At 30.0% G+C, this 23,345-nt stretch overlaps 1 protein-coding gene across 2 annotated transcripts in view; it reads right to left on the bottom strand.

Annotated features, from left to right (window-relative positions):
- Positions 1-23,345, bottom strand: part of LOC126836185 (neuroendocrine convertase 1-like) — a 107,376-nt gene that overhangs the window by 21,933 nt on the left and 62,098 nt on the right. For both annotated transcript variants that reach the window (XM_050569374.1, XM_050569376.1), the window contains exons 5-13: positions 17,460-17,619; positions 10,866-11,038; positions 2,905-3,035; positions 2,680-2,825; positions 2,431-2,595; positions 2,247-2,364; positions 1,834-2,162; positions 819-943; positions 528-715 (exon numbers count right to left, since the gene is read on the bottom strand). In XM_050569374.1, coding sequence (XP_050425331.1) covers positions 528-715; positions 819-943; positions 1,834-2,162; positions 2,247-2,364; positions 2,431-2,595; positions 2,680-2,825; positions 2,905-3,035; positions 10,866-11,038; positions 17,460-17,619 — 1,535 coding nt within the window. The remainder of the gene's footprint in view (positions 1-527; positions 716-818; positions 944-1,833; positions 2,163-2,246; positions 2,365-2,430; positions 2,596-2,679; positions 2,826-2,904; positions 3,036-10,865; positions 11,039-17,459; positions 17,620-23,345) is intronic.

Here is a 23,345-nt window from a genome sequence, read left to right as displayed (position 1 = left end):
TGGTAACTCATTAGTTGTTAACAAATACTTGTATAAAAGTTTTATTCATGTATTTGAGTTTAGACATAGTTTCAGTGCAAATTTTCTTTAGGAGAGTTTGCATTTCAGTGGAATTCTCTAAATTCATATCTTTCAGAGCTTACAATAACTTAAAGCCTATTATATGCAGTCTTGTGCCGTTAGTATAATTTGTAATTTTTATTATAACACTGTAGCAAACAACCCGTTAACCACAAGTCAACACCTTGAGTATTTTTTTATGGTTAATTTTGAATAAATAAAAATTGTATTTAAAAAAAATAATGAAAAAAGTTAATAAATAAGTATACGCAATAAAGTATACAATACATTGTAATTTATAGTAATACTTTGATGTAATTTAACATTTTTAAGCTATAAAGTACTTGGGATGTTAAGAAATTTCGAATTGATAATTTTTTTTTAATAATACTGTTATAATATACAAATTAGTGTACTACTAGATAATACGATAGCATAAAATACATGTAACGGTATATTTTACTCACATTGTGTTGTTGGTGGAAGTGCATTTTCCACAAATTTCTGAGATGTTCGTGCATAGATGTCTAATAGGTGTATTCGGTGGGTTCGTTGTATTGGTTGTTTCGTTTTGAAACGCACTGGCATCACTAAAACTTTTAGTTGGTTTTGTACTCGCCGAGAATTTATGTTGAGTTTTCATTTTACTTAAGACCTGTAAACCAATGATTTTCTCGTATAGCATGATAAATAACAATACAACTATGGTATTTGGCAGATCCAGTACCAGCAGTGGTGCTGCTAACCAGTTGCTATACCTCTTTTTCATTGAGTTTTGATTTTTGTTTTATTTCGCTGTGTCCGACATATTTCTTTTTGGTCGTCAGTCTAACAGGCGGTTCGGATGTTCCATAAAAAATGAGTTGCCACTTTTTCAGTATGCCTAAGAATAATTTCATAGTCAAATTAATTCCGCATTTGCGCAGTAACAAATCATTAATTTTTTTTTTTCAATTGGAAACTATATTTTACTATTTACTACATTGAAATAAATGAATTTAAATATTTAACAATATTATAATATCAGTGCATCAGAGCGGAAGTGTATTAAATCAAACATTTCAACTTCCAGGTTTTTTTGCTTCACCTAGATTTAAATTTTGGGACTCTATTCACTGATTGACGTTTGGACTCTTAGATGACTAAACAACTTTTTATGAACTTTATTAATCAAAACAATATCTTCTTTACATCACGTTTATTAGGTCCAACATAGTACATACATACATCAGATAAGAGATAAGATATTAAAAATAAGATGTAAAAGATAAGAGATTAGGTACTCCATCTGTACTTAAGTATTGATTGCTAAATTTGATTTAAATCATGATGTTTTCTCGACGAGCACGATTAAATGAATGGTTAAATTTATCTAAAATAACTGACCAGCTGAATGTTACCAAGAAACGGATTTAGGCCAAATATTAAAAAACTACTAAAAAACATAATACAACATAAAATTAAGAAAACACTATACTATATTATCATATTTTAATGTTGCCATCGTTTATAGAACGGTTTCAAGAAAACTGAGGAAACTCAGTTCTTCTTCTGATTCCTAATTTTTCTTTTAAGTTTTGTATTTTTCTCTCTCTTGTAAAATGTACATTTTGTGACTTAATACACTTTTGCTCTGGGGTACGGTAAGGATATTGATTAAATAAATAATTAATATACTGGAGGCGCATTATTTGTTAGATACCCGGTCTGAAGTAAAGTCTAGAAAAGATAATTGTTTTGCTATTTCGTGTGAATTAATTAAATTTTGTTTACCCGGAGACTTGGCCGTTGAGTTAGCCATTCTTCTTGTTATTTTCAACTGCCATTGTCCGACGATTTTCTCGCCCCAATAATGAACACTTAAGAACGGCCAATCGTCGAATGTACTGCTAGTCACATCCAACGATCTCTCGAACAACAACACCGACTCGGTGCCCATCGGTGATGTAAGCACGATTCTCAGATCGCCTCTCGGGAAGAATTTCAACGAAATAAGACATTGCACGTGTTCTACATAATTGACCGTGTTCTCCGAGTTTCCATGACACCCGTCCACGTCCATCGAGACTGACAATACACTACCTGGATTCGGATCAATCCACCTACAAAACAAATTATAAAGTTTGACAATATTCTCTGTTATGCGAGTTTCCAAAACTGTAATCATATTTATTGGCTACAAAAACCTTTGTTTGTTGTCTTCTTTGGTCCTGCAAACTTTCTGTGGAGGGACATTGGTCCATTGTTCTGCCATAGTTACAAGAGCACCACCATCCATTAGCCCGTAACCAAATTTATGGCTTACTGCGTCGAGTAAAAAGTTTAAACGTACATACTTTAATGCTCAGTCAGATTGTATATAAAATTTACCTTTGCGGTTTACTCCGTTCGTTGTCCAACCGGTTTCGTTTAATAAAGGTTTGGTTTTCGATGACATCACTACTAAGTATTGCATATCCCTCCATGTAAGATTCGAGTTAGCCTCTAATGCTAGAGCACAAAGACCTGCGGCAATGGGAGCTGACGCCGATGTACCTTTTAATAGCAGAGAACAGTAAACAATAAAAGTGTTGGGTCGGGTTAAATTTAACGCAGACGTTAGAACTATAAATTACAAACCACTATGCTCTGATGTGCAAATTGTTTCTGGTTGAAGTTTAGTGTCCATGTCGACAGTTGTGACACCGTGATCACTTCCCGGCGTTCCAGAACTATATGTAGCAGCTAAAGTCGATGAGCATTCCTCTAAATACCAAGGTTTGTTGCTAATGGTATACAAATACATTATAATAACTATAGTTTATTTGTAGATAGAAATAATAGCATTAAAATGTCATATTATACCCGGTTTGAGTTACACTTGAAATAGACAAAGTGTATATACTATTTGTGTATCCATCGCAATTACATGAGTCAGTATGATGTCCTCCATTTCCAGACGCCCAAACAAATATTGAACCTTTCCCTTGTCTACCCTATTAACAGTAATCGCATTATATTATAAAAATTTTTGTTTTATATTTTCCTCTATTACCTATCAGTTTCTAATAAAATACGATAATATGTAATGTTATTGAATACAATTTACTCAGAAAAGTACACCAGAGTTCTTAGAATAATTTAAACTTGACTTTTATGTTTTAAGTAAATATTTATTACTGTTTTTAAATTACATTTTTTGTACTGGTTTTTAGAGCCAAATTAAAACACAACTTTATTTTTTTTGTAGAGAAATTGAATATATATCAACATTTAGCTTACTTATTTAGTTTAAATTACTTATTATAATTATTTTGCGAGCTATATAGCTTTTTATAATGATTTATGTTCAAATATATAGTAAAAATAAAAACATTTAAATATTATTTTATACGAATATGCGAAATAAATTGAAAACGTTTTTAGCAAAAGAAGTAAAATTAATAATGTGAAAGAATTACTACGTTCATAAATTATTATCGTTTAATCGGTTTTGTTTTATTTTATTATTTCCATTAAACATGTGAATTAGAAACAAATAGTTTTAAAGTATCAAAATGAATAATGAAATTGATACTCAATAAGTTTTTTGAAAAGAAGTTTTGCTATAATATACAATTAATAATGCCGATGTAACTTTTTTAATGACCAATAATTTAAAAATAAATAAAATATTTTATTTTATTGCGATACACATTTTAAATAAACTTAATTAAGGAAATAGCTTACCTAATTGGTTTTAAGCGTTAAATGACATTTAATTTCGTAATCAATCTAGAGAATTAAGGAAATCATCAGAAAATACATAAGTACCCAATATATTTAATCATCTGGAAAAATATTAACTTCAGTTCTAAACTAAACTAATAATAAAATGAGCGTTTAGAATCATTATCGTTTCACTAAATCGATCGACGCTTCAATAAATATTTTATTACACAATGTAAAGATTAATCCGACAAAATTGTGTGCAAACAAAATTGCGTGGACTTGGATTACAATATATTTGCGTATATAAGCATGCTAAGGAGGAGGGAAACCAAACTCATTAATTTTCATTTACTTTTCAGTTTCTACACAATCACGTGGTACGGTTGTTAAAGTTTAAAAAAATATTGCCTATATATAACTCTTTGTTAACATCAATTGAAATACTCTTTACGCCAGTTTAATTATTAAAGTTTATATAGCAACTAGAGGGTTATTACTTATTAAACAGCAAAACGTTCACTGTGTTATGTTTATTTAAAACATTGATTTTAACTAATATCGACAATATTAAGTCCTTTGCCGTTTAACTGAACTATTGCTGTGTTTAGAACTATTAAAGTTTATATAGCAACTAGAAGGTTATTACTTATTAAACAGCAAAATGTTCACTGTGTTATGTTTAGAACTGTTTTTGACTAAACCTTTCGAATATTACACTAACTAAGGATGTGTTGAAGCTTTCATGGATTGAAATATTATCAATTCGATAATCTTAATATAATGTAAAACTAACTTAAATATTTAAAAAAAACATGGACCCTATCAGAGTGGATTAGCAATTTGGCCACTCTCTGACTAGTTAATTATAGGCTCTCTATTAATCCGTGTATTTAATAAACTTGACACAACCTTAGATTGATGCCTAAAATGTTTTTTATATCCATGTCCGTAGTGGTATGAACAAAACAATAAGTGTAAACTTGATAATCTTCGGATGTATCCATAGCATTGATTTGTTGTTGACGTTTCAGACTCATTGCAGAGTTTATCTTCAGAGTGATGTCACCGCTCCACTGCCACCGCTATACTGACTGCTTCGCTTTTTTCCTATCGCTATATACATATGTGTAATTGTACTGCATTGTCTTTTTCCCCGTTTCGTTGTTAATGGTACTTTTTTGGTATTCTTCGCATTTTGCTCTTCCCTTTCTGCATCTGATGTTTTCATTTATTTCGACACCAACTGTTTCTACTATTTGGCATTGATCGGATGGTTTAGTTAGTTTTTTTGTTCTAATACATACTTGGTAAGGCAACAAGGTAATCCTTTCTTGTCATCTTCTTCGTTTTTTTTATGGTTGAAAAAAACAGTACAAGAACACTTAAATAGCTGTAAAAATCAAATAAAGCGGTCACTATGGTCGAGGTAGTGGAGCGGTGACTATCTACGCTTTTAAGATCGACTCTGAATCGAGCTCGAAACGTCAGCAACAAATCAAAGACGTGGGTACATCCGAAGATTATCGATATTACACTTATTGTTTTGTCTAAGCCATTAAGAACTGGACTTGTAAATGTAAATCACATCGTATGCTATCAAACCATATCCCTATTATCAATGGATTGCGCTTTTCTACCCGCCGTGTCTACATAGTTTATTACTATTAGAATACGAAAAACTATAAATTATACTCTTATATATTTCTGAAATAAGAAATAACTCATTACTCTAGTAATACAATAAACACGACTGACAAATGGTTGTTTAAAATTTTAATTACACATTTTTGAAGTCGCACGGCGAAAACTAATAGTTACTTTATCAGATCAAACTCTGTTTCAAAAATTAATACACTTCTATAAACAAATTGTATTCATTTTTTTTAACTTCAGACGGAGACCAAGCGACCGGTAAGCTGTAAAGGGCGATAGATAAAAAAAAATAAAAACACACTGAACGGACATTACTCTGTGTATAAACAGGGCTGCACGTGTATACCGTTTATTACGCTGACCACAGAGGAAAATTCCAATGAGTTATCGCGTACTATAAAGTTACACTATTTATCACAAACAAAACGAGAGGGTTTCGTATTGGGTTACTTTTCTCGACTTCACTGTGTAATTCGATTGAGCGATACAGTTTAGTACGTATTTGCGCGTCTAGCTCAAGAAGGTATTACTATACGTGCGCCGAATTAAAAGGATTGCCAGTATACCTAAGTGCACTATTTTTTTGATTCTCGGTGCCATGTGTTTAACGTCTCAACTTGCTGTTCTTGTGTTTCTCCAATTATTCGAAAACCTCTTTCGATTTGTTCAGCTGTGGTGTTTGTGATTTTGGAAAAATACATCTTACAATTTCAAACCTGTCCTACAGCCTGTTTTCCCTCCACGTTTCTGCATTGTTGTGTATGAAACTCATAAATTACACAGTCGAGTTGTGCAAACGGCACTACATAATAGTGACAACGAACACATTTTTCTTTATTATTCGGTTTGATTATGAACGAGTAAAAAAAACACCTAGCTGTTTGGTCGAAAACGAGAAAAAATACACCGTTTTACATAAATAGCTATCATATTATTCTACAAGAAAGAATTCTTTTGATACACAGTGGTAGCATACAAATATTGACACTGTAAAGCCACTGACAATGAATAGATACATTTAATAGTTTTTTCGTTATTTTGTAATTATTGTAATTATTGTTGTAAAACATTTAATTTCAAAAGGAATTATGCTCGTTAGATCTAGAGAATGAGGAGACGACTATTCAAGAAAAATTAAGATGTTTAGCATCATTAAAATACATTAATTCATTCATTATAATATGTATAATACGTTTAATACATAAAGAACGTACATTTTGACTATACTTGTTGTATATTATTAATTAGAGGAATTGTAATAGCCATATTTTATCCATTAATAATTAAAGTATGGACTTAAATATTCAGTATTGACATTTAATTTACTAGAGAAATTTTGGACCGCTACCTTTTACCAAAAAAAGTTCTAGTAGTAGCTTTGTAATCTACATTATGTTGTAATAGTTATGGTAACTGAGAAAAGTTTATCTTATACAATGTTTACTTATTACTATTCATTCTTATCACTATTTCATTAACGATATCAATGTGTGGGCGAAGCCAAAATCGGGTGTGGCGTATGGAATTAGACAACTAAATATCTTCACACAATCGCCGGTTTTCAGCTCACAGCAATTGTGCGGTGTGTCTATCTTCGGACTGGATAACTGTCTATTTAAAGAAATAGCAACTTTTTTATCATTTCCCTTTCCATCACTAATTAATTTGCATAAAGTACGCACTTAAGCATAACGTCTAGTAATTAGATAAAAAATGTAATCCTTATTAAAAAAATAAGGGCTTTTTAAATAATTCATTGTCAAAAAAATAAATTATTCAATATTAGTCGATAGATTGTTCCATTTGTTTACATTTACTCCACTCGATCTTACGTACAATATTTTCAATCACAAATTAATTCTAACTAAACAACTTTTAGCCTGGCTAGACATTTTCCTTTTTTTCCCCAAAAACGTTGAAATAGGAAAAAAGGCCAGACTCGAAAGTTCAACTATGTATACAAATTCTGCCTCATTATTTATTTAAAAATTATAAAAAAATAGGTGTTTTTGTGAAATTACGAGTTTGAGTTATAAATTGCATTACTTTAAAAAAAATTATAGAATTATCCATACTTAAAATAAATTTAAAAAAAAATACTGTATTATGAATTTCTAAAAATTAACATTGCATATGCATGAGTGATTATTATTTAAGCGTATACTTAAGGAGAAAGCTCAGAGCATAGTAGGGAGAAAATATATGGCATGCTGTTGAAATTTCCAGGTGATTGCCCATCCGGAAAACCAGCAACATACGGTGTATAGCTTGATTTTGAACATAAGGTGTCTAATAAATTATTTCAACACTGCACCAGGTTAAATTAATAAATTAAACAGTGTATACTACTCTAGCTGAAAGTGCTTAAATGCTTTAAACAATAAGGTAGTATGAATAGGTATAATATTTATTATATCTGTTTGCAATAGATGTAAAAATGTGTCATATGAAAATTGATAGTAATAGGTATTATCTAAATTATTTGTAATAGCTAATAACATACTTTAAAACAAATAATATATAATTACAAAAAAAAAAAAGTCATGTTTAACTTATTAGTGATTTACATTAACCCTCTAATATATCCAACAAACATATATTTCTTTCACTTGTACTTAAAATGATAAAATAATATGAGCTTGCATTAATGGACTTATCGCTACATAAATTATTACAAATAAATATTTATAATATTATAATATTCAAATTTAATTGTGAAAATAGAATTTAAAAAAAACCATAACAACTTTATAACAAAGTAAGTTAAATCATATTCATACTATATTATGAATGTATAATGTATAGTATATATACATTGTAAACGTATTTTTGTCTAATACTTTTTTTTTTATTTATACAATACAGATGTCTTCCCAATAGAGTTTAATGAATAATTTGTTAAAATTTTGAAGTAATGAGAACCAAAAGCGTACAGTATTGGGGTATGTGGGGGGATAGATTCTCTCGTTGTACTGTATTCGTTTTTAAATGATTTTTACATTTTTAAAATAGACATTAAAGAAAATTAAACATGTATGCCTTTTTGATTCTGCTCACTTCAATAAAAAAAACATAAATGGCTGAGAGTGAAATTAGATTTTTTTTAAATATTTTAGGCAAGTTATTAAAGAACGACATAAGTTCGTACCGTATTCAAAGCTCGACGATATTAATACATAATTAACACACATGAAAAAAAAACCTTCATAACTTTAGTTTTGGTGCCAATAAAGAGGTGAAAAAAAGGTATTAAACATTTATATAATTTTGGCAAACGACGGTTTCAAACCATGTAGACAGAGGATACTCTTTTGACTTTTTTGGGCCAATTTTTCTCTTTCATCGACATTTAGGAAACTACCCTTTTTCCCAAAGGTAGTAAGCGGGCACAATAATAATAATAATAACCATTTCAACATCACACCCGGTAGAATTCATAAAACGAATAATTTTCAAGTATCCCGGTGTTTCCCATTATTTGGCGACGGGACATCGGAGGATTCCCCTGCCATGTTCACTATTCCAACTATTCCATACACTTACACACATATATATATATATATATATATATATATATATATATATACAATCGTCTACTTCCATACTATACCTACTGCGGCAATGCCAAATGGTTTTCATCCATTAACGCCAAACACAACATAAGTGTACGTTGAAAATACCAACTACCGGCCTGGGGTGCATCATAGAAATTTATCAAAAGTGATAATCACGAACCAAATTTAACAATCATTAAAGTAGGTATTACGGTGCACAATGCATGAGATATTGTGCTGCCTACTATAGCCCTGGTATTGGATGAATGTATGTACTCATCACTATTAGAACAAGTGTAATTATTTTAGGTCTTGCTTACTGCAAATAACACATTTGATGCACGCAGAGAACTCGCTATAAAATGTCAAATGGGAAAAAATGACCTATAAATTATGTAAAAAAAATCCATTAAAATAAATGTTCCCATACGTTTATTTAAACGGTTAAACCTAACCGGCTATTTAAAAACCTTAACGACGACTATTTTGCAAAGGTTACTTCGCTTATGGTTGGACATGTTAGTACTTGGTTTTCTTTAACTGGACCTATGCAATTATATCAATGAAGACCCATCGTAACGTTCAGTGTACATCGTATCCGCCTATGAAACCATACATTTTGAATGATCACAATTTCACTATTGGGCGCCATTAGTCAGAGTTCTCATCTATTTCTAGAAAACAAGATTTTTAATTATTTGCCCTAAACATAAATTCTTTTTGTCACCTAACAGCTTAAACTCTTAACCGTTAATTTATGGTTTCTTTTATAAATCATAAATTGTAACATTATTTAGCACTGATGAACAAATAATGATTTACCTCAAAGCATATTATACTTTTGGAAATTAAGGGGTTGATTTATTAGCCGTTTTTATAAAAATTCAAATATGTAGAACTCAGTTTTAAATGTTTAGTCATACTTTACTTACTCTTAACTTCTTATCGTTTACCACACTCTGGTAAATACTATGAGTGTTCTCATATATATTATTCTTAATATATATAATTTGCCATTGCTGTATTGACCTACCTACGTGTAATACTGTTTTGACTTATCATTTACCAGTGCCAACTATGACGAATAATATTTGTATACTAATATTGCAAAAAGATAGCAAATGTTCGGATGTTAATGAAAACCAAATTATAAACATTTTATTTTTGTTTTGTATTGACTATACTGCAAATCTAATCATTGTTTTTCGAACAACAAATAAAACACAAGTTATTTTAAAGTCTCTAGTACTAATATAGGTGTAGGACTCTTAATTAATGAACTCTTAGTGTAATAATCGAACAGCGAGCATATTATATGTTGTAATTAATTTATCGACGAAATCTAATTAGAGAATCGAGAAACAAAACTTTTAAACCTTTAGTGCAATAGTAATTATCAATACGCAGTTAATTTAAATGCTATATTTGTTAGCGATGTAAGATGAGGTAGATTTTCATTTCATTATTTTATCCATTAGTGAAATTGGAAAATTAAATTATGATTACCGAAATTCAATTATTTTTGCTGTGATTATTTTTTGTTATTTAAAATAAAGCGGTCTATTGAATATCTTAATTTCAATTTATGTTAATTCACGTTCAATTAGAATACATCCTCGGGTAGAGCGTGTAAATATTTCTCGTTATAAGTTCCTTGTATACACCATAAACTTGAGAAAACCGAATGGACATTTAACCTAATATGGTAATTTTTAGATTCGATTTTTCTAAAATTAATTTTAATTTTGAATGACTGTGAATACAAGAAGCTGGTTTCATCAAGAATTATTGGAATATTTTAATGGAGTTGCAACAACGCTTACAACACACAGTGGTCTCGGTATTATACCATCGACGACAACACAGTCGGTTGTTCTATTTAGATAACATTTTGACGATGACACTTACCGATGTCACTCCATTAACAAAAGCTCTTTTGGCCAAAGGTCCTGGCCCGTCTACCGTCTCCCCGTCGTCCTCCGGTCCCCAAGAAGCACTGTATATGTCTATGTAGTCGGTGTTCAGGCTTAACGCTTTCGCCTCCACCGCATCGTTAACGAGTCCGTCCAGCATCCGTACACCTTTTGATAAACACACAAACCGTCGATTATTTTACCAGGAAAATATATTATTGCTATTATCGATCACTGTGGCTGACGTGATATTTTTTGAGTGAGGAAAAAGCAACGATTTAATACAAATCGTTGTGTACAATATATAAATAAATATATATATATATTCCATAAAAAAACAAAATCATTGATCATCTCCGCGGGTCATTGTGTGCCACTTTTACCATCAAAATAATATTATTATAAAAATGGAAAGTGGAAATAATGAAAAATGGGCGTTTTGCCGACCGAGTTAACATATTTTATGTTGTGTAAATAAAAGATTATACAAAATATTATAAGCTGAAACCTATACCTCTACGTGGTACCAAATTACTTTTATACAGTGTTAAATAATACAATTTGTAACATCATACTACTACAAGAGTTCTCTATATGTAGGCAGTAATTTTATACAATAAAATAATGAAACCACAATTAAAAAAAAATATTATACTAATATTATTTAAAATAATAGTTTTAAGGTAAATAAAGTAAATTTCCCTTCTAAATAATTCGTGATGTGTGTGTGTTTTTCTTATCCGTCTATACTACTGTACGGATTTTTTTAGCGGTTGGTTTGTTCGATTCCTCGCATCACGACGCTTAGAATAGGCTACCTTGATTTTTCCGTACTCTTCGTCTTCATTGATATCCTGTCCGGAAGTAGCGGTTTGGTAGATCGGTAGTTAGCGTTTATTGTTATTGCTAGCCTAGGATTGTATACATTATGTTTCAAATGGTGATACCATACAAACGATTTAAAAAATCAACAACGAAAAACATAAAGGACAAGAAATGTTGCAACGTCTCAATAAAGAACAAATAGGTACGAGCATTTGACACTACTCTTTCCGCGATCGCTGATGACACTCTTCCCAAGAGGTGCTTCATTTTCGATGGCCCAGGTGGAATAGGGAAAACATACTTATACAAAACCCTTTTAAGCACCATTAGATGAGAAGGGACAATCGCATTAGCAACTGCGTCAACTGGTATTGCGGTGAATTTTCTAGAAGTAGGAAAAACATACTACAACCTTTTCTAATTAGTCCCACCTCTAAAAGAAACCTCCACTTCAAACCTCCGACTTGCTTCAAACGAAGCAGCAACTATTAGGGAAAGTCAGATTGTTATTTGGGGTGAAGCTACAATGGCTCCCTCGATCGCCTTAGAGGCTTTTGACCGAATACTAAAAGAAATCATGAGCAATAACAAGCCTTTTGGAGGGAAAACTATGCTGCTAGGAGGAGACTGTAGACAGACATTGCCAGTTGTTAAGCGTGGCAATAGAGTGAAGATCATCGAAAACTGTATCAAATACAGTCACTTATGGGGAGAATTCAAAATTCGTTGACTAACAAAGAACATAAGATCAGTGGATCCATCCTTCAGTAAATGGGTGCTAAGTATAGAGGACGGGAATCATCCCAAAGTTGAATCTCTACCAGAAGAGAGACTAGCAATCCCACTATTGGGGTTACACGATGGCCATTTGGCGGTAAAAGTGTTTGGCTCCCAATTAAATGTTCAAGATTTCGATGTATACTTAACCAAAGCCATTTTGTGTCCGAAAAATGCTGACGCTGAGAGAGTGAATGAAGCAGTGCACGAGCTTCTCGAAGGTAGAGTTCACGCGTACTTGAGTCACGACACAATCGACCAAGACGGGAGAGTAACGCATCGAACCCTTAAACCCAGTTTAATTCTTGAACACCCTCTGGATTGCCATGTCATCTGCTCAACCTCAAACCAGGAACAGTCGTCATCCTAATGAGGGATTTGAACACAAAAAAAGGCCACTATAATGACGCACGAATGGTAGTTCAAGAACTTAAGCCAAACGTTGTCATCACCAGAGTACTGACCGGTTCAGCTTGCGGTCAAATAGTGTTCATTCCAAGGGTAGAAATGGCATACACTGATACCGATGTACCATACGACCTGCCTTCTATATAAGCTATCGTCATTCTATAACAATAAAATATGGATATTTGCATTTTCCAGTCAAATTGAAACGTTTCCATCAGATTGCACGGTATAAAGGGTAGAGAGGGAAAAAATCTAGCGCCCGTTAAACTTGAACAACAACGGGCTTAGCTGCTAGAATATACAAAATTAAATAGGTATTCTAGTGTTCGATATTTAGTATTTATAATCTAGGAATGGTTATACACAATTATTATTTATTGAGCTAACATATTTAAACATTATTAAAACGTATTTGACGCATGTTCTTCTTATTATTATTTATAAGAATCGTTTTAATACCTCGAGTAAAATTATTACAAAAAATAGTATGTATTAGTATTAAACGTCATTACCATTTTAGTTTTAAAATAAGTACAGTATTACAGTGAACTGTATTTGAATAGTAAATTAAACTGGTCAAAATATACATAAATAAATCAGAAGTAAGACCGAAAAAGAATGGGGAGAATGCAAGAAATAAAAATATGGATTTATGTGAGTATGAAGTATGATGAATTAAAAAAGATATTATGTAGAGAAAAATAACTTACTGGGTCGAGCCTTTTAGAGTGGATTAAGGCGAAAGAGGAAGAAGTAAATAAATAATATGTAGCATGAATTTATTTTATGTAATAAGTGATGCATATTTAATATCATAACACATTTGTCAATATTACAATTTATATACGGCTATATTCAATACAAAAATTACTTTTTAATATGTTATTACGTGTAAATAATCAACATTTCATTGTTAAACTATTATGTTATTATTTGAAAATCTACAATACACATATAATTAGTATACATAAAGGTTATGGCCGTCGATTTCGATTACATTATAAAATACAAAATATATAAAACGATGTAACGTAATGTTAAACTCTAGTGACCCGTTATGATGTCGATCCAAAATCAATAAGTTACGCGTGTTGAGTTGCGATAGTGAATATAAAAATGTCAAAATTAAATTGCTTTTATTATTTGTCACATGACAGTCGAATGGACAATTGTAAATCTGAGACCGAAGGGCTTACAGACACATTTAATGTTGTTAGCGCGATGCCAATGTACAAGCTTGATTTTTACAAACAATTTGCCAGCAGCACACTCATTTAAAGTTTTTGAAAGAGGGTTGACATCGGTGGCGGCTACGCGACGGCAAAATAACAGATATAATAATATAGTATAAGAGAAAAAAAAGAAATCTTTCCCGTTGTTCTTTTTAACACTGCAACTGACACTGAGATGGCAATCAATCGATGAAAAATAATGTAAATTAATTTAGTAAGTACTCGTAGTATAATTTCTCGGTTTTTTATGAGAATATATAGTTAGCGCTCAGCTGTACCCTTTTATTTTGTATTTTTGTATAATATCATACAATAAAAATATGAAAGAGTCACAAAATAATTTAATTATCTTCTCGTTAAGTTCATATTACTTACATTACTATTCGCATTCCAGAACAATTTTGGCTTCACATAATTTCGATAAAAACAATTTATAACTTTTGAAAATGTAGAGAATTTCATAAAATTTACACGAACGTAAACGGCACAAGTTATTGATGTTGTAACAATTTTTAATATCGTGCACTTTTAACTTAATACTTTACTTTTAACGGAGTTGTCTTATATTATGTATTTCGCTAAATCATATTGATCATTCTATATAAATGCTTCTTATCCTATTTGTATGGTTTCTTTTAAATACATCAGTTCATCTTTAATCTGTTATAAAATACCAAAAACGTCTAGAAAATAAATGTTTAAAAAAAAAAATCATAAATTGCACCTATCAAATACATATTTCCCTGGTCCCAAAAACTCAACACAAAATCATTACAAAATAATAAAACTCAATAAGAAGTATAAAATTTGAATTTTCATTATAACGAGTTACAAACAAGCACATTACATTCGAAGTTAAAAATATTTGAAAATTCATTATGCTGTTATTATTTATTATAATTTTTAATAAAATTAAATAATTTCTAACTTCTATTCTAGACTCCAGTTTTGTAAAATAAAATTGAATATTTATAAGTAAATTGTTCCCAATGTAATATAATCACTACTATAAATTGTAATTTTTTATATAAAAGATTATGGGTTAAATGTTACAGGTTAGTAATTAGTAAATTATTATACTATTCGAGCGAATATAAATACTAGTACTTAGTACTTACTATTAATTTAAAATGTTTATTATAGATGGTTAGAATTGTGTAAAGTTAAATAATACATTAAGCATTATTGACTAATGATGAATAGTAGAATGCTAAAATACTATTTATATATATATATATATATATATATATAATATCTCTACACATATCTTGTTTAGATTATTTTAGCATTTATTTTATATCGGAAGATCGAATATAGGCTTTCCACTCATTACACTAACTTTTATAGTACTTGGATTTCGAAAGAGAATAATAAAAAATCCATTAACTACCCTTTTAAAATATATAAAAACCAAAGTGGTTCTTAAAGTTTAAACTTTGACTTATTCTTTTAACACGACAATATTTAAAATAAAAAAAACCGTCATACCACAATAATGTATTTTTTTCTAAATTAAAGAATCGAGTTTAAGACCTGTGGTCTAAACATTTTACTAAAGGTATTTAAAAGGTTTTAAGAACTGACCTAGGATATACATATAAAATAAATTTTAAAATGGCTAGTAAAAACGGTTTTTATGGAGCAAAACCCATAAAACAGCTGAAAGCCACTAAAAACATTTTTTACAGTCAATATCAACGAATAGTTATCGGAGCTTTTTATTTAGTGATTTTATTTCTTACATTTTATAAATGTATTACGTCTTTATACTACACCTTACTTGATTTCAACCAACTGGGTTATTTTTAGAAAGTAGGATATAAAATATAAAAGTACAATGAGTGCTATAGTAGTAAAAGTACGTTTATTAAAAAGTGTTAAAATGTATTAAAAATCCTTTTTAGACTCACTATGCTTATGTGTGTAATCGACTTGAACTATCTATACCTTTATTTATACTTTTATTAAAGGTATATACTATATGGAATTATTGGAATTTATCAAACGAAAAAACCGTTCCATTTTAATTTAACAATGTCTGAACTAATATGCGTTTATAGTACAATGGTCATTATACAAATAATGTATAATGAGCCTAAAGTTGGTAAACGCTAATGATCTAAAACAAAATAAATTCACAGAACAAAGATTGACTAATTCTTAGATTATATTATGTACTTAACATTGTATTTTAAAAAAATGTACACTATTTTTTTTTTTAAATTGTTGTTTTATCAATTATATTACAGAGAAAAACTTAATTTATAAAAATGTATTGGTTTAAAGAAACAAACCACGCGACCAAGCAACACAATTAGACAACGCGCATGCTCAACTATATATAAACTGTCGCGATTACCGACCGTCACAGCCGATAATCTTTTTTTTTAGTCGTACCCTCTGTAAAAAATGTTTACCCCACCTCTACTTTTAGGCGTTAATAACTTCAAAAGTAGTTCTACAATACTTACAATCGACCTGTCAGAATTTTTTAAATAACCTACTTTTTAAAATAGCTATCTTGATTTGTTATTTAATTATAAAACCAAAAAGTTCTTTAAATTGTAAAAATGTACTAAACTATTTAATAAACTATTATTTATTTAAAAAAAAAGGAATTTAAAAACCTAAATAAAATAAGTTTAGAAGATGTCACAATCTGCATAGACGAGGCTCAATTTATAATAAATAAGAACATAGTATAAGGTTCGAATACCTATTATTATTTCTACGTCCGGCTGGACCTTTAACTATAATCTGAAAAATCAATTTAAAAAAAAATATTTTTTTTTATTATAGGCTATTCTTAAGAAAACCATTCTAAGATGAATATAAAAAAATAATCTCTCCTCTTTTTATTTATATGATGTTTCAAAGGAGGGATATTGTGTCCATATAATAATACAACAAAAATATATAATTTGAAACTGAATAATTTTTTACTGGTATGGTGTTAAATTTTAAGAGTTTACAGTTGAAGAGTACAGACGTTTGGCGTTTGCTTAGCGTAATAATAGCGATAACAGGGTATAACTAATTGGCAAATCTCCGTAATGGTTTTTGATGTTGAGTCCTGTAATCAGTATATTTAAGTTTTGCTGATCGTAACCGGAATTACCACACTAATGAATACCTATACCAATTATAACGGCAATACGTGGCGAGTAAATGCTTTTGTTTGTTTGGGCAAAATATTCTGCAAGGGAAAATATTCAAATAATGTGAAAGTTAAAAAAATAAAGTAATTAATAGCCAATAATAATATTATTATATCCGTCGAGAGCCTGTTCACGATGTTTGTATAATTATGTAATCGTTATTTGAGTATAAATAAAACCATATCAAACCTCCAATTTTAGCGTTATATGCGATTCCCACACCACAAAATTGGTTAAACGCCACGGCGGCAACTTCACCAGCACATCTAGTCCCGTGCTTGTTGTCTCCATCATCCCGAGGACTAGGATCGTCGTCGTCATCGTTAATGTCCCAGCTGGCTGATTTGTCCTGTAAAAATATATACATATTAGGACATTTGGATTGAGATGATCGATAATTTCTAGTAATAATGAGTGTAATAAAATGGCTTTCATGAAAACGTTAAAATGTGAAACTAAAGACGGTGAATTACACCAAACTTAGGTAGACTGTTCATGTCATTGAAAATATTCTTAACAAGCCATACAATAGTCATTAACTCGTAAATGGTTTTGTGACAAATTTATGTTGTTTTAATAGATATCCAAATTAATTGCAATAATAATTTTGACATTTTGAAGTATCTGTGGTAAATTATTTTCAATATATTTACACAGTAATTTATAGAAATTGTTTTGACAGTAGAAACAGTAGCCTACAAGATACAGTGATGCATGACACATCTTAGGGATGTTAACTATCGTGTACCAATTCACGGAAAAGGTGCAAACTGTAATGTTATCAATGGAACATTCTATTAAAGTGTCTGATCATTTATATGAGTCACGGCCATGATTGCTAAATGTATACTTAACACTATGACGATGAGAGCAACCGGGCATCTTACAGTTACAAGCAAAGGTTCTCAAGCCATAACATTGTAAAATTGTGTTCATATTTATACTTTATACCCTTGTTCTTGAGTTTTTACAGTCATGGAAGGACTTTTGCTGCCTCTACTATATTCTTCCACCTGTCGCTGTCCCGCTATCTGCTATTATTCTTTCATTACCTGCATTTGTTAGATTGTCTTTGATTTTGTCCACCTAACGTTATCTAGGACAGGCTATAGGTCTACCGTTTGTCTTCCCTATCAATTTTCTTGAAGATGCTGTTTGAACTATAGATATTACCTTCCCATTCAAATGGTTTGCTCATCATGTAGCATTTACCTGTTTTTTTTGGTAGATTTATTTCACTAATTTTTTTGTTCTCCTATTTTTAATTTTCTAAAATTGGTCCCTTGTATATCCGTCTATGTACTCTTCTTTCTAAACAAGACATTTTTTAAATGTCATAATTATACCTTATAATATATAACATTGTACTATACTTTATACCCTGGTGAAAACAAATATAAAATAAGAAATGCCACAATGAGGATGCGTGTAAAAATGTATTTAAAACAATCACAGTGGTAACTTGGGTTTGACTTGATTTTTGGGGGACTTTGGTCCCTGTAACACTAAAACATTTTACAATTGAAAACTGACAAAAGGCACTTATATTTATATTGGAAGAGGGGGGCTAATGCCATTAAGCCCAGTCATAGGTCCGACTATGATAAGTACTCAAAATATCTGAAATGAAATAACCAAAATGTGGCTTTTACGTTTTTGCTGCACAACATAGACAATTTATAATTTTATTTTATTCAATATATTATGTGGACGATATAATATGTTAACGTTATTCAATTACTGTGCCAAAGTTCGTTATTTCTGATAAAGAATAATTGTCAGGTATTGTAAACGGTTGTTGATTTTCACAATTAAGAAGTTTAACAGATTGATTATTATACGAGATTTTATTTGAATGGGTTTTCTGATGTACGTTTTGTGTTTATATAAAATATCCATAGGTAACCATTACAGCGATTCATTAAGATGCTGGTCAATACAATAGGCCCAGTAGGGTTTAAAAGACATAGTGGTTCTAGAACGTAGAGTATAAAAATGTACATACTTTTGTAAAAACCATTCCTTCCCAGCAACCTAAAAAGTATAAATTGACATTTCACGACGTTTGTTACAAATCGATTGGTACTTACTCGCGCAATGTTTAACCTAACATCGAATGGTCACGTAGGGCAGAGATAGAAGGTCGAAAATCGAGATGGATAAAAATAAATATAAGAGAACTGCTGGAAACAGAACAAAAGTGAATAACCGTTTCGAGTAATACAATAAGACAAAGTTAAATAAATAGGAAAACGCAAACTATGGCACACAAAAGACCAATCAAAATTAAACCCTTCGGCAGTGTTTGCGGCAATGGTGTCGAGTGCAAACAAAACAGTAAAATACTCATCTCAGGCAACACCCAAGTGGTCGACTACTGTAATAAATGAGTATAGTGACGAAAAGGTGTCATATAAGTCATAATAACTCATTTATTTAGTTTTATATTTACAATACCCAATGTATTAGTAATATGAAATAATTGAGTATTGACGTACTAAACTTAGGCTCCGTGCAAAATATAAAACATTTTACTTTACAAATAGTATTCTATATTCACTACTAATTGGATGTCGGTTACCACTTTAATAGAATTTTTTATTTTGAACAAAACCATATTGTTTGCGACTTTTTATTCTAAGATAAATTATTTTATAATACCCTTCGAAACGAGATATGGCATAATATATAATATATTATTTATGTGCTTATGTGTTTGTGGATGATACCAAACAAATTATATAAAAAGCTTTTCCAGCATTTTATAAGTGATATTTTCAAAATCATTTTTTTTCTTAAAAAAAGCCAACTAAATATAGTAAAATGGCATAAATCAAGATAAAAAATAATGTTTTGTTGTCGAATTGTGGAGCTGTAAAATATATAGCGGTTTCAAAGTACAAATGTGTGTCATTGCGATAAATAATTCTACAATTAAAGCGTGATGTTGTTGAATTTCTCTCGAGATTTCTTAACATTGTATTTATTAGAGAACATATTTGATATAATATTATGAAGCGAAATCTAAAAATCAATACGGTTTCTTTATACTAAAACTGTATTGTAAATATAAGGATTACATTTATGAATATTTTTTTAAATAATTATATACAGTTTTTCAAATGAAAATTATAAATTTTTATAATAAACAATAATTATTATATAAAGAGGATGGTGTGCAAATATTTACGAAGGGGTAATACTATTACATACAAGCTGTGTTTATCAGTTTAGAAATTGCCTTACATTTTGCTACTATTTTACACTTCTCCGATATTAAATTTAAAAGTTCCATTTTTTTTTAAATTCTTAACAATTAAATTTGAATAAATATATTATGCGTTAATTTAATATTTCCATGAAGAATTATTAACAAAAAAATCAAAATTTCATAATATATATCGTACAAAATATTTTTAACACTTTGAATCCTTATAATATGGGAAATAGATTCAATCCCTTTGTAACTAATTACTTAAATATGTTTTTGCGCCAATGCCTTATGTGATCATAAAGTAAAACAAATAACCATACAAAATCATTTTTGATATTTTTAAATATTTTAAGAAAGACAGGTTTATTTTTGTACTTATTTTCAATATTACATCATTATAGGAGTATCACGCAAAGATGAAAAGAGCTAATAGTTGATGATGAACACGCCTAACGAAGTTAGTTTATTAAGAACGGAAAAGCAGTCGCGAGGCTCCAATAAACTGAATTACCTGTATACAAGCTTGATCACGTATTGTGTACCTCGACCAAAACATCCTAAGGCCAATCCTTTGCTAAAGGGCATAGAAATTATTTCCGGGTTCGCACAACTTCTCGATAGTTTCACGCGTAAAATAAATTAGGAACAAGGTAAGTCATTAGTTACTCAATGACCCTAACATTAACAACTAAGAAATTACACTAAGACAATAGTTTGATGTTACAATCAATTGATCAAAAATTCCCTGATAAATAATAAAAATCCTTTATACATATATATACCGTTTAACATTAAGTATATCTCTCTATAAAATCAATAGTGAAAGTTTAAAATAATAATTAATTGATGAAATTAAGTAAATAAAAATACATTGCCTTTGCCCATCAAGTTCATCGAAAATGTTCAAATATTTGAACATGATTTCGATTAATATGACTTTACTTACAACAGTATGCCATGTAATGCTTTATCTATTTAATCATTGTCAAATAGCGATTGTGTTAATTTTTTTTTTTAATATTTAATTAAACTAGAAACATCTATACAAATTACAATGTAATCTGCGAGTGTAATTGAATTTAAAAAGGTATTTCGATGTTCAAAAATGGTCCTGAAAAACTTTTAACTATTCATGCTTGAAAAGTCAAAGTATAACGAAACTGTTGATTTATTGTGCGGGATGAATGCACGATAGCCCATAAAAAAGCAATAGATGCCGTAAACAGCACATTACGTGTCATAAGGCGAAATATTATTAGGTTGATGGGTGGCGTGACTTTTCTTTTTTCCGAAGACACCCGTTTTATATTGACGGCGATCACACCGATAGTCGGCAGGGTTAGGTATAGGATAAAACACACCATCGTATTTTCTTTAGTCTCGCTTTTACTCTCTATCGCTCATATTATATTTTAAAGCTTTTTAAATGAACAGAGATACATCACCCTAAAAAATATTTGGAAAATATATCAAAAATATAAGAGATTGCAATACCTATCTACACTTGCAAGAACAACAAATTATCCATTAAAGATATGAGCACTAGTTGTATTAAAAAACCTATCTATTTCTTTTTCGCGGATTTCTTTTAAATGGATAGTTATTATAAGTATTACTATCTGTGATGGAAAATATTATTATATTGAGTGCTAGTGAACTAAATTAATACCACCGGAGATACTAGATTTTTTTGGATCGTAGTCCCTATGAATTCCGAACAAACGATAGGCAGCAACAGTTTCAACCTATTGGAACAGTTAAAGAAAGTAAACAGTAATTGTCTGTGAGCTAACAACGTTGAGTAATTTTTTTCATATAAAAATTCTGAATTCCAAATTAGAATTCGTAAAAGTTGTTAAAATATTACACTCAAGAAAAATTGTCGAAATAAATAAATTATCTAAGTTCTTATCGTATAATTTAACAATATTTTATTTTCATAACAATGTACTGCGCACAACACGTATAAAACAAATTGTCTGTTGTATATATTATGTATTTTGTTAAAGAAAAATAAAGTTTTACGGTGTGTTTAAAAATAATGAAGTGTTAAGTATATTAATTTATATATTTATATGTTTATATATTTATAAAGCATCACTCTTTTTAGCCGAAAACTAGTTCACAACTGAATATTTGGGGGTTTTTAGTTTTTACAAAAATCGTTCTTGTACAAGTTTATTTGAGAAAAGTAAATTATATTTTGAGTACTATAAAACCATAAACAGCGATCAAAGCGTAGTTCAATTTTTACAATACGTCCAGTCTTGTCAATCATTTAGTTATGATATATTTGTAAAATGTATCTTTTATTAAGATAGTAGTTATTGTATCTTAAATTGCATATGAAAGCATATACTAAATAAATACTTATCAAATATAAAATAAACAATTCTCATTGTATTTGTAATTAAGAAAGTGGGTTATTGAAATTATCAAGATGGCAATACTATGTTGTTCTCACTGATTGTTTTGTTCAGTGATGCTTAACTTTTATTGAGTCATTTTTATTAATAGTAAAGTAATACACAATAATATTATGAAATTTATCGCCAATAGTTTTTTTTTACAATTCAATATTATATTTTGCACTTTGATGGTCACAATTGTATTTGGCATCGAATGATAATTTGTAAGCTTTCCATGTTCAGTAAAATAAACATGAACGGCGTTAAGCCAGTAAAGCGGATTACTGAATTAAATATCACTGACATTTTGTTTTTTTTTTCTATTCTCTCAGTCCATCCATAAACCGACCAGTGGTTTTCTTTTCTAGCCAGTAAAAGATACTCACAATTACCCCGGTCGGGTTCAAACGTGACCCTTTGTCCATCGTTAATCGACCATTGTTTCGCACTGGC

The sequence above is a fragment of the Adelges cooleyi genome, unplaced genomic scaffold, assembly GCF_023614345.1.
Source record: "Adelges cooleyi isolate 19-005CV unplaced genomic scaffold, UGA_ACOO_1.1 ACOO_flye_CR_arks_rails_tigmint_CR_PRNA_23, whole genome shotgun sequence".
Classification (NCBI taxonomy): domain Eukaryota; kingdom Metazoa; phylum Arthropoda; class Insecta; order Hemiptera; family Adelgidae; genus Adelges; species Adelges cooleyi.
Note: the sequence above shows the minus strand (reverse complement) of the source record. Positions and strands in the feature narration are given on the sequence as shown.